Genomic DNA, 13,069 nt, shown 5'->3' with positions numbered 1-13,069 from the left:
ACACCTTTGTGTTATCCCATTTATATGTTGGGCAGATATGCAATGCTAAGAATTCACTGGGCTGGTGTTGGAGAGCTGTGTGAATACTTATCTTCCAAGAGAGCCTCTGGGTTTTCCTGCAACACCCAAAGGTGTCTGATAGTGTGCCTTAGACTAAAGAATCTACTTTTTAAATGTTTACTCCCTCTTGAAGATAAAAAGCAAACACAAAGATAGATGCCTACAATACAATGTGGATAACAAAGACCCCACTACCAACTGCACACTAGAGCCCCAGCTCAGATTTTAGAGCAGGGCTCTGCACATTCCTCTGTTAGAAACTCAGAACCTCTGTGTTTCCTGTCCCCAAACAGGTTTGATTTCTAACTGCAGGACACAGACCCAGCCTTCTGTGCTGAGCAACAAAAGTGCTGCTATCAAGTGCCCCACTGATATTTCTTTAGCTGCTGTTGAACTGTAGCAGTTAAACTCTGCCTTGGCCTCCCTCCCCAGTGATGCTCAGGAGCTGGAGGATGTGTCCCTGGAAAGCTGAGTAGGACTTGATCCTGGGGATAACAGAGAGAACCTTGAGACATCGAAGGCTGGACAGAGCACAGTGTCAGGTCATCAAGTAATGAGTATGTTATTAAGAGTGTTTGGCCTATCTGGACCCCTCAGCTATCTCTAAAACCAAAAAATTATGAAAGAAGCAGTTCTGTGACTTTCAATTTGCTTCCTAAATATCCTTATTCCACCTTAAACTTCTTATTCCGGTCTTTACCATTAAAAAAAAAGAAAAATGAATGAAAAATCTCTTTGCAACGCAAAGGTGCTGCAGACTAGAAAATGCAATCCTCACCCATTTTGCTTGAAGGTTTTGTTTGCCCACAGTTGGAAGATTTTCCACTTCCAACTGTTCAAAGCCCAACAAGAAGCAGCACTAGTCAGGATGGGGAGGTGGCGTTGCTGAGGTCTAATTTAATCTCCCACTATTGTGAAAGAGGGGAAAGATTTGTCCCTACTGTGCACTAAATTCTCTTTAAAATCAGCATTGAGGGCAAGGGATGTTTGGAGAATTGTAGCTGTCCCTTGGCTTAAACCACAGTTCCTACTGGTGGTATCAGTGGACCTGACTGGAAGTTCTGCAGCCTCCTAAAAGGACATTGGGCCCCCCCAAAGTGCAGTTTCCTGTTGCTCAAAAAACACAGGCACGATGCCGGTGATGATGGATCCCCAAATGAAGCACAGTTCAGCTAAAGTGGGAGGATTTAGCAAAATGCATAAATTTCTTGTCTGCTACTGTCTGTAAGAGGCAGATCTTTACAGTGAGCCTAAGTCACAGCTGGCTTTTTCTGGAATGGTTTATGCTCTTGACCCTCCTCGGCTCTATAGCCAATAGGGAGTTGTCAGGCTCCATGTGTTTTTAAACTTCTTTCAGCTAAATCAGAAATCCAAAAGCAAAATACAGCTCTCAGCAGTATCATGTGGAGTTGTGACACTCCCTGGAGGGCTGGGGTACATAAACCAATGAATGGATTACAATGAGGCATAAATGTAGTATTTTCATCCATGACAGATATAATCTCGAGCCTGTATTTTTCATGTTACTTAACTCTTTCAGAACATAATGTGTGACAGAAAATGTCTTATAATGCACATTGCAGTAAATATCAGTCAAGTATGTTTTATTGCTGAGCTCTACATGTTTCCAGAAGTTAACAGGCACAGCTGGGATATAAGAAATGGCAATGTTGTATATATTTCTTGAACATACAAAATACCTTGGCTCTCTTCTCCCCCACCCTCCACATTACATCCCCAGCTGTTCTGATCATGTCACACAGTGGATGAGTTTTTCCATCGTCAGCTTCTCCTAAAATGATAACCTTTATTCAGGCTTTCATCCTTCCCAAAATAAACAGCATTATCCATACTGCCATCACATTCAAGTTAGGCTGTCAGAGTGTGGCAAGAAATAATAGAAATGGGAGGTCCAATACCAATGGCAGGTAAACTGCCTGTTGGTAGCTATACCTCGCAGAAAATTCTCAATTCAGGTAACATCCATTGATTTTAATAGAAAATCATAGAATTATTTGCATTAGAAGGGACCTTAAAACTCATCTCATTCCACCCTTACCATAGGCAGGAGCACCTTCCACTGTCCTGTTGCTTCAAGCCACGTCCAGCCTGTCCTTGGACATTTCCAGGGATGAGGCATCCACAGACTCTCTGAGCAACCCATTCCAGTGCCTCACCAGCCTTGATCACTCTTGTCTAGCATGAAAGAATTTGTACTTGATAAAGCAGCAAAAAACCAAAGAAATGTTATTTTATTTCAGATGAATTAAGAACTGGCCAGAGTGGACCTCCTAACCCATACGTGAGAAGCAGTAACTGCAGCAAATGAAAGGGAATAGGAGTGGTGAAGGCGGTATCACAGGAGAAAACAAACACGTAAACAAAACAGAAATAAGCATTCCCAAAATTAAACACTAATGTGTTACAGAGAGAGAACAGCTACTTCCAAACATTTGGCAGTTTCAGATATTACACTGTGTTGCATGAAGACAATGTTATTTCCTTTTAAACTGCCATTCCATTTAAACCAGCAAGCTGATGTGTGTACTTGAGGTCTGTATTTGGTAGGCATTTTTTCCCCTTTAGCATAAACCTTGTTGATTTAAAAAGTGAACAACGATGAATCAGGTGGTAAATGTATTCATGTAATCATTTTCATTAATAAGCTGTTATAAATAATAGAGGGAAGGTTTTAAGTGTATAATTCTCTGTCGCACAATTGAGATTTTTCCACATCTTCAGCAGTAAGTTAATTAGAATCACCTGCATTTTCTTGGGCGGACACCAAATGGATTGCAAACAAAAACAGATTAAAATAGCTGTAGCTCGTGGCATACAGATGACAAGACTCACAAAGAGGACAATCAGGCAATGAAAACCTCCTCTTTTTCAAACATTTTTTAAAGGAAATTCAGCTCTTGTGAGTCGCTGTAAAAAGACGTTTGTAAGTGTTTCGCTGAAAGACTAGAATGGCTTTGTTTCTGATCCCATGATGAGTGAAAGAAATGTTTAAGAAAGATCACTTTACAGAGAGATTCAGACTGAAATGTGATGACTGTGATTCAAGCCAAGCCAAAAATTACAGCTCAGAATTAAAGGGGATGGACGTGGCTTGGGAATCCATTTTCCCACATTCCTGAATCTCAATCATCCCAGCCAATGTTTAAAAGAAAATACAGTGGAAAGCAATGAGGTCACTTTGTTTAGCTGCAAGAAGTGCAACTAGCAGAATGGCAAAAGTATATATTGGGGGTAAGGGCAAAATTACAGTGAGCACGCTGCGCGTTCGACGGCTTCATTCAAAACAAACAGTCTCAAAGCTTAGTTTAGTTTCTTGTTACAGGCAGCCTCCTGAGGAAGTCTTGTTGTTCCTGGGGCTTTTAAATCATAAACTTCTTGAATGTCAAAGCACAGCACAATAGAGAAGACGACAGAGGCAGAGCAAGCTTGATTTGGGCATTAAACAGCAGCCCTGCGTAGCAGTGAACTGTGTGCTCATTTAAATTACACTTGCTTTGTACTCTCACTGCCCTTATTTATTTGTGTATAAATATCTAAGTGGAAATTCTACCATCGAGTGGTATGAAACAGAATGAAGTATATCCTCCATCATATTCACTTGTTACTCATTCTCAGTATGTAATGCTCATATTCAGTGTTTTAATTGCTTCCATTAAACAGTTTCTATAGGGTCTTGAAAACAATAAGATCTTAGTCAAGCTTTTCTCTTTTCATTGCATCTTGGAGTTATTACTGCCAGAAAAAATGAGATTCTCTTTTTATGTAGGAATGCCCCTCATCTCCTTGATATTATTGCAGTCAAACATAGAATTATTTCTTTTCAGCTAATTTCCTAAAGAGATTCACCAAACCTCATGTCAGACACCTCCAACAGAGCTGTTTCATAGCCTTTTAAGAACTACTACAATATTCCTTCTCCTTTCTTTCCCCGACTATCTCTGCCTTTACTTAATTCCAAAGCAGCGTTGGATTTCTACTGATCATAGAAAAAAGAAAATCTTTTTGATGCTACCTTGAATTCAGGCTTGCTGTCACAGGTCCTGCAGCTGGGCAGTGCTGGAAGGAAGTCCAGTACCTCCAAATCACATAAAATGTACAGATGAAGAGGACATTTCTCTGTCCTCTCTTTAATAGGAAGCAACAAAGCTTTTATTTTATATTTCTTGTTATTTGCTTCGCTATCAAGTGCAGTGCTTTACTGCAGATTCTGTTTGTCACCCATGAAGAGGTTCAATCTCATCCCTGCTTCTTTGATACTCCTTCATAATCCAAGGCATTATATAGTCCTGTTTGTAGCAGCACTGAGCTCTGAGATCAGCTCTTTATTTAAAGTAAACTTCAAGTCCTTTGTAGCCTAAATCCAGTGTTGGATGTACCTTGTGTTTCTCCACACTGAACCTGATTTTGCCAGACTGTGGCTGTTTAAGGTAGTAGCTCAGATCTTCTGAAACTTTACCTGTCCTTGTCATTGTTTAATATCTGCCTGACCTTTGTGTCATCTGCTTATTTTGCCAAGAGAATTTTTTTCTCTCATTGCCCCATCTCTGCTAGAGGTATTAGATGGCACTGGATGAGAGCCCCGCTCTCGAGAGCTGTGCCAGTTCTGACCTTGCTAACTGATATCTCCCATTAACCACCACATTCTGAGGTCTGTCACCGAGCCAGATTTTAATCCATGTAATATATGCCCTGTTAATTCTATAGAATGCAAGTGCTTTGATCAAAATGTCATGTGGTCCTAAGTCAAAGGCTGCACGGAAAGCCAAACCCACTATTTCAACACCACTGCCTTCACTAGCCAGACCTGTCCAATATTCTGGGCCATCAAAAAATGCAACAAGTTTGCTAGACAAAGCTCTGATTTCCATGAAACCATGCTGGCTGGGATTAATGATATTTTGTTATGAATTATTTGTTCATAGTGCCCAGAATTAATTATTTAAGTAGACTGTCTGTGACTGAGGTCAGTCTAGCCAGTCTCCAAGAACATTGCTCTTATTGCTTTTACAATATCAGAATAACTCTTCAGCCTTAGTCATTTCCAAATATTTCTCTGTACTTTATTTCCACAAGCATATCGTGGCCACCAATGGAAATGGATGGTTTTTACAACAGTGGTTGTCTTTTTGTCCTTCACATTGGCTTCCAGCATCATCCACTCTTTGACCTCCTAGGTCTGTTTGAGCTCTATCTGGTAGAAATATCTAACACGGCATTTTTATGGAGCCATTTCCATGGTAGCCAGGTACTCTTCTGGAGAGGGGATGGACCTGTTTCCTTATTAATTGATGATATGTTGCTGATATGTTGCTGGGATGTTTTAAGCCTCAAGAGTGTGATAATCTGCTGTGAGGAGAACAAGAAGGGGCTAATTCTGATGATCAAACAGTGGCTTGGTCCCATCAGAGCAGAGCCAGCCCTAGTGCCAGCCCCCAGCACTGCTCCAGGAGCTTTGGGCATACACAGCCTCACCCTCTGACACACCAAGAAGCAGGACAGGGATGTCAGCAACACTTTCTGGGGTGCAGCCCATGTTTGCTTCATGGTATTCATCAGTTTTGCCTCTGATTTCCATGGCTTCAGAGAGAAAATCGTATTTTTGCTCAAACAGTCACCTGAAATTCTGGGTTCATTGTGGGTCACCTGAATAGGGGGACAATAGGTTTGTCACTCTATTCAGATACATTATTTTAATGTCAAATTTTAGTGTGTTAGGTTCATTCTTTGCTAGCCTTCATGATTTTCCTTCTACTGGAATACATATATTGGTCCTTTGTTAAATTTTATTTCTGTTGCACATTGTTTTTTGTTTATCTCATCATATTATTTTGACATGGATGTACTTGCTGCATTCACTAATTTCTGCTTCTTGAAATGACTTCTTCCCTCACTTTTGTGTCCTTAGTAAACTTAAAAAAAAAAAATGTTTATAAATCAGATATTTATGGTGAGATGCATATGAAAACACAAGGAAAGAATTATAGTTTTAGGGAGAACATACCCTGATAATGACCTCTTAAATATTTGTAAAGATGGCCCTGGGCATCTGAGCCCACAAAATAGTTTATAATACAACAGCTTGATTGCATAATGATACTTTAGTTTTAAAACGTATGATCTTTCTGTTTATGGGAAGGCATAATAGGCTCCTTTGAAATACAATAGTTTTGCCCTGAACATAACTGATTTTAAATGAAAGGACTAACTAAAGAATGCCTTTCTTCAAGTTTGTACTTCACTTTGTTGTTGAATCCAGCACGATGGTTTCTTTTACAAAACAGGCCTGGGGACCACACCTATTTCAGGATACATTAATTGTGCAAGTCCCTGGGTCTCCATGCAGGAAGTTACCTAGTGCTGTTTTAAATTCTAAATCTTATTAAAAACCAGAGAAATCTCTGTGTACCACCACGCCTTTCTCCCTGCACATAGAGAAATTCTTTTTATATTCAGTTTGAAGGTATTATCAAATAGAGATTAAGATTAGACAGAATCCAGTGTGATTTGGGAGAGGGATTTTTTTTTTCTATGCATCAGAAATGAGTGAGTGATAACATTTAACTGCAGACAGTTCATATGTCACCTGGACTACCTCAATCAATATTGAAATCTAGTATTTTAAAACATTTTTTGAATAAATATTTCACCTAAACTCTAATTTCCTTCTGTCTGTTAATATTTTGATGCAGCCCCTGGTTCCAGCTCAAAATGGTCTGAGATCTGTCACTGGCCTGAATTCATTGTTACTTCTATTTTGGATTTTTGGCTAGGAGTGAGTGCAAGAAATGTTTTAAAAAAATATTCTTCTAACATGTCCTGTGCAGTGCAGAGTGACTGTAACTTTCATTATTGCTCATGAATCTCAGCCAAGCCTGAGTCCAGTTACCTTTTAACTTTCTCATCAGAAGCACCTGTGTATTTTTTATTTTGAACTAAAATAGTTAAAATTTGCTATAGTTTGGCAGCTGAACTGATGAGTTCTTGAGTAAGACCTTTCCCTACATTTCTTGTACCATTACAAAGTTTAGTGTGGAAATCATTATCGTGCTTTTGGCTATAATTTCTAATTGTGGGTCCATCCTGTTCTCAGGTTCCTCATTAAAACAAACAGAAACAGAGTTGGAGACTGGAATATAAAGCAAATAAAATACTTGTTCTCCTTTAGGGCAAAATCCAGTGATTTTCCCCGGATAAACCCCACTACAAAACACAAGAAGGTCATCCTGTAGTGAACTAAATTTGACTTTAATATAACAAATATCTTCTCCTGAAAGTTTCTTTGCCACTATACTTAAACTCCAGCACCAGATAGGAAACTGGGCAAGGCTTTTGTTTCATCTTGTTCCCTAAGTATTTATAGCCTGCCGTGAAGAAACACTCACAGCAGTGCAGTGATGCTTTTATTCTTGACAGAGGTGCCCTTAAAAGTGAATTTGCTTTGAAAATTGTTCATAGAATCAGGATATAAGAACTATGAAATATACTTTTCTCTCTCTTTCTCTGCCTTTCTCATTTGTGCCTAACTGGATTTCCAAAATAGGTTGTTAACAATCCAGCTAAGATAATGTGGTCATGAAGAGGATGTCCAAATCCACCAATTTGCATTGGTTTGGTTTGGCTCAACTTTCAAAGTTCTTGGAGCAGAAAGCTGATGGCACGTGAATGTTATAATCAGATTGAATTTTTTTTCTATTTTTTTCCTCTGCCATATTTTATAGTGCCCAAATAAAATGCTAATCAAATTTCATTTCTGGACCAAAATTAATTTATTAACAATAATAATGCTCTTGTGTACTCCAGACCATGTTGCAAGATGTAATAGCCACCAATTTACAACACAGCTTGTTAATTTTCACTTGATCTGGGTGATTTATGCAGGTTCCAAATTGATGCTCTTAATGTGAGACTATTTCACCCAAAGTGACATGGATTGTTTTCACTTCCCTATAACCAGTGAGGTTAAGAACAGAATTGAGTTAGATCCAAACAAAAGTTAACATTCTGTCTGGTGGCTTGCCTGTTTGTTAGTTTGATTTATTTTTCCTTTTTAATTTCTGGTTTAGACTTCAATTTACATGATGCAATTCTTAATCCTTTGCCACAAGAGTCCCACAGTCCTATGCTGGGAGTTCGTCTTTCACTCTCCCCTTACTAAAACAGAATTAAACTCTTCAGATTTAAGTCAGAATTGCATTACTTAAACATTTCAGTAATTTCCATTTGCTCATATGTTATATATCCAGCAGATGGATAATTTCCAAGATTTCTTGATTACTAAATCCTTTTTGATTTCTCTTAAATAAACTTTTTCTTTATCCCTCTGCAACCAAAGGGGAGATCTTTCTGAAGTGAAACATCACTCTCAGTATTTTGTTACAGGACACCCACAGGTGCAGGGTAGAAAACTAATAAAACACACAGAGAAGCACAGATTAATTATTAATAATCAGAATAAGAAATAATTCTTAATTTCTAAAATAATTTTTAAGGCACTCCAAATCAGGATATTCCTGGCACCATGGACTTAAAATGAGAAATGTATTTTGTAAAGAGACAAAACAAGCATGTAAACACACAAAAAATTTATTTGGTGTCAGTCTTCATCAAAAGGAAAAGTATGTTTTTTTCAAATATTTCTAGTTTGGAGGAAAAAGGCCTCCAAAGAGTTGAGTCACTGGCCATGGCACTTGTGTGCCATGGAATGGTGCAATTGTCAATAAAGACTTGAACCTCAGCTTCTTCTTCAGTTGTTACCACAGCTGGGCTTCTGAGCTTTGCCACTTGTTTTTACTCCTATCTATAATTTCAGATTTCCTTTTCCCCCCACCTCAGATTGGAAAACTACTCCCCCTAGATACATTGTCAAGGAGTGTTTCCTGAAAATTTTTGGGCTTGACAAATTAGCGTTTTCCAGGAGAAAAGCTTTCTCTGAAACTGCTTGCCAAAACCTAATTAAAACTTGTGTTCCAAGGGATAAGTAGCCTTTAAAAAAACCTGGTTTGTGTAGCTTCTCTTGGCTTCTTTTGTTCTTGCCAGTTTTAAACGTGAAATGACAATGTATGTTTTAGTGTTTGATTTTTAAGCACACAGGTTGGGTCAGTGTTGCACCACAGTGAATTCTCCTGGAAAAGGAGAGCAGTTCCCATGTGCTTTGAAATCCTACAGCTATGCAACAGGGGCTGTAAGTGCTATTTTAAACACTCATATCACCAGAGCTTGCTGTAGGAGATAATATGTCACAAAAGGGAGTATGACATCCAGTTTCACCTAGAAGATAAACCTTGAGTAGATATGCAGGGAGAAACAAGGGCTGTCGGGTTGTCCTTGAAAAGAATGGCCTATATCAATGAGGAAAAGAACTCCAGGGCATTCGGTACTTGGGATATTTAATTTAATCCTCAAACCTGTCTGAGCCACTATGAAGAATATAGTAGAGAAATGGTACTTGTGTGGAGTCTCACACACATCATGATTTCAGGTTGGGCACCTCAGTGATTTATTTTCAGAAAGGTCACAGCCTCAGAAATTCATGTCTGGAAGCCCAGAGCCCAGACAGAGAAGTTTCCTGGCACTACTGATGCAAACATCCCACGTTCAAGCAGGGCTGGCACGGCACCGTGCCCGTCCCAGTGAGCACCAGAGCCAATTACCCCTCGCTTTCCTGCCACACTCAAAGCCCCTTGCAGAGCTGTATTCTGCTGACAGAATTACAAGATAATTACAGCTAGGTGTTTTGTATTCACTTAAGTTAATCTCCCACTTTTATTTTTCATTGCTGCTTTAATCACTGAGAAGGCACTTCAGTTGTTGTTGTCAGGTGGATTATTTTTCAGTCGCTGGCTGCGCTGCTCTTCCTCATACTTGCGAGGGTGCTTCTGCCTTCCTGACAGACGTACAGAGAAAAATACTTCTATGATCTGAAATGAAATATGTGTTTCTTTTTCAGGTCTAGATGTTGATGGAATATACAGAGTTAGCGGCAATCTGGCAACAATACAGAAGTTACGATTTGTTGTCAATCAGGGTAAGTGATTCCTCCACCCTGGTAATGTTTTGTTTGGTACTTAACTGTCTCAGATGACAGTGTTTCAGAATCTGCTATACATTAGTGGCATAGAATGATGAGCCCTGTTTTGGAAAAGAGAGGAAAGGGAAGGTAGAAAGATATTGCACAGAGGGAAATGTCAGCTAGGAGAGAGGAGAAAAGAGCAGAGTAAGCAGTGGAAAATAGTAGTTAAACTTGAGATGAGAAACAAACAACAAACAAATCTAAAAATACGGGAGGAAATGGAGACGTGAAATAAGGTGGCAAAAAGCAAAGCATATGTAGAAACCAAGGAATCAAAGTGAGGGGGAAAGAAAAAGATTAAAAGGAAAAATAGCAGATTGTTTGGATGTTGAAAGTTAAACAAAACCAAAAGTAGAGCAGGGATCCAAAGGAAACCAGTGAAAGAGAAAAAGGTGCTGAAAAGAACTTAAAAGGAAAGACTAAAAGTGGAGTACTGGCTCTGCCAAAGTCAGGGGAAGATTTACCACTGATTTTGAAAACACAAAGGTTTGACCCCAGAAAATGAAGGGGAAAAGATGAATATTTTGGGGACCTGCTAACTAGAATTAGAACCATCCTGTATGTATTTACTGAACATATTCCACGGATTCTGTGTATCATAAACATATTTCCACAAATACAACAGCATGCTTTTCACTGATGTGGCCCAGAGAAATCTAACACTGATCAGCAGATCCTGTTACAGGTGTGGAAGCTGATATGGGGAACTAATAAGGATGAATGACAAATACATTTATCTCCAAATGGTTTACTGCTCTTACCAAAGACTAACTCTCCCCACATTTAAAAACTTAGGAAATATCACCAATGATAGTGAACCTCATGATACTACTTAAAAAGAAATAGAATCAAGTTTCTCAGAAATTAGGAAAAATACCAAATCTTAAATTGCATTAAAGACCTCATACTCTTCTGAATGAATCAAGTATAAATGTAAAGCTGCTGCACCATTTTGTCCTACTTTTTATGATCTTTTTATAATTTACCTGGGGGCTATTACCAGAACTGCTAAATATTGTGTATTCTGTGTGAGGGTGATAGCTGCTGGAGAACAACTCCCTCAATTAGATTGGTACTATATATAAACTAAGAGTTTTGACTCAGATATTCTCATGAAATTGAGAGATATGAGAGATGCAAAAATATTCCCACCTTCGAGCCTCCATTTAGATCTCTAGGGAAAGTTTCAAGGGATCAGTAGGTGTTTGCCACCTCCTCAGCTGCTCCAGATTAGTCTCGTCTTCAGTTGAAACTGGAGGGTGAACTCTGGTTTATGAGGAATTTATGCCAGTAAATTCAGCAAAACTGAATAAATCATCATTTACCAATCAGCCTCACAGTTTTGATTCATTACTTAGGTTCTCTTAAATTTATAGTTGTTGGGTATTTGTGTGTCGATAATGAAGCCTGCCTTGGCTTTCAAATGACTGTAAGCTGTATTTTGTTTGGAGACACATAGGCAAAAATGGGATTTTCTATCCTTCTACTCTGCCTGAGCTCTTTGCTCAGGAAAAAACTGTGCCATAAAAATAATGGTCCTGTCTATCATGTCTCGTGGCATCCAAAGGTTAACATACTTGAGGTTAACATTACTGCTCAAGTTTTCACCTAAAACAGATGGGCTGATACTGCAAAGCTAGACAGAAGTCTAAGCTGGCTTTTTACAGCAGAGAGGGACCAGACACCTTTTCCTTCTGGTTTATACTACTGTGAAAAATGAAAATATGATGGTAGAGGAGTTAATAGTACATTAAAGCCACTCTGGCACTGGTTACTTAAGGCATGTGCAAAAAAAATCTGCCTACTGAGTGACCACAGGAAATTCAAAGAAAGCTAATGCCCCTGGAGAACTATGTCATCATCTTATCAGTTATGCTAATCACTGTTTCTCATGTTATTCTTTATTGATAAAACTAGGGCATTCATGTGTTTTATGTCACAATGGAGTGAATTTTGGATGAGCAGTGATAATATCTATCCAAACCTCCTCTACACATCCTTTAAAATCCTGTCTGTAAAAAGTTTCAGGTCTGTGCTTAGGTTTTTCCTGGGGTAAATGCATGCAGAAATGCTGATTTAGGTAAATCCTAATGCCACCTAACAGACCCAGGGGAAACCCCAACACCACACGAGGGAAGTGGAAGACCTGAGCTCTGTAGCTCCCAAAGAATAATCCAGAAATGTTTAATCATAGCCTTCAAGAAGGAGCACAGACACAAAGGATAGCCAGCCACTGTTTCAGCAGTGCAAATAACATCCTTTTTCTGTGCTAAGAAGGAGCCTGCAGGCAGGAAAGAGCCCACTGAGTCATGGTGTACCTGGAAAATTCTGTGGGGGAAGGGGGGAACAGGATTTATCTGTGGTGTGCCTGGGAGAGTATTCTCCTTCCAGTGTGTCCCAGAGCCTGGTGTTTCCTGTCAATTAGGTGCTGAGGTCAGTAGCACTTCCAGATGTCTTCATGAAAGGAAAAAAAGTTACCACGAAAATTACTGTGTGCTCCCCACATTCTTTTTTCCCATTCTCTCAGAGCTCTGCAGTGGGATGATGGTTAATAACCCACTGTCCACACATCCCCATCCCTCAGGAATTATTGTGACCTCCTCAGGCCAATCCTTGTACCTTCATTTTTTGGTAGTTTACCATAGGAAAGGAGTATTTATACATACAATTTTACCATAGCTAGTTTTTTTTTTCTTTAATTTTAGCTAAAGCTTAATTTAATTATAAATGCAAACAAATGTTCTGACAAAGCCTATTTGCATTGCAGAGATTGACTGCAGTCAGTTCTTCCACGGGCCAAATACTCACTGGGCTCTTTCTTCCTGCTTACTTTGCCATTGTGCTACACCTACATTTAGGGGATATAAATAATATGCATCACACTGAGGATTATAGAAGGCACTCTAGGCTGGCTGCCAT

At 39.2% G+C, this 13,069-nt stretch overlaps 1 protein-coding gene across 1 annotated transcript in view; it reads left to right on the top strand.

The window, feature by feature from the left end:
- The window catches only part of ARHGAP15 (Rho GTPase activating protein 15), a 320,557-nt gene that overhangs the window by 207,970 nt on the left and 99,518 nt on the right, over nt 1-13,069 (top strand). The window contains exon 11 of the mRNA XM_009087780.4: nt 10,028-10,105. Coding sequence (XP_009086028.1) covers nt 10,028-10,105 — 78 coding nt within the window. The remainder of the gene's footprint in view (nt 1-10,027; nt 10,106-13,069) is intronic.

The sequence above is a fragment of the Serinus canaria genome, chromosome 7 (assembly GCF_022539315.1).
Source record: "Serinus canaria isolate serCan28SL12 chromosome 7, serCan2020, whole genome shotgun sequence".
Classification (NCBI taxonomy): domain Eukaryota; kingdom Metazoa; phylum Chordata; class Aves; order Passeriformes; family Fringillidae; genus Serinus; species Serinus canaria.
Note: the sequence above shows the minus strand (reverse complement) of the source record. Positions and strands in the feature narration are given on the sequence as shown.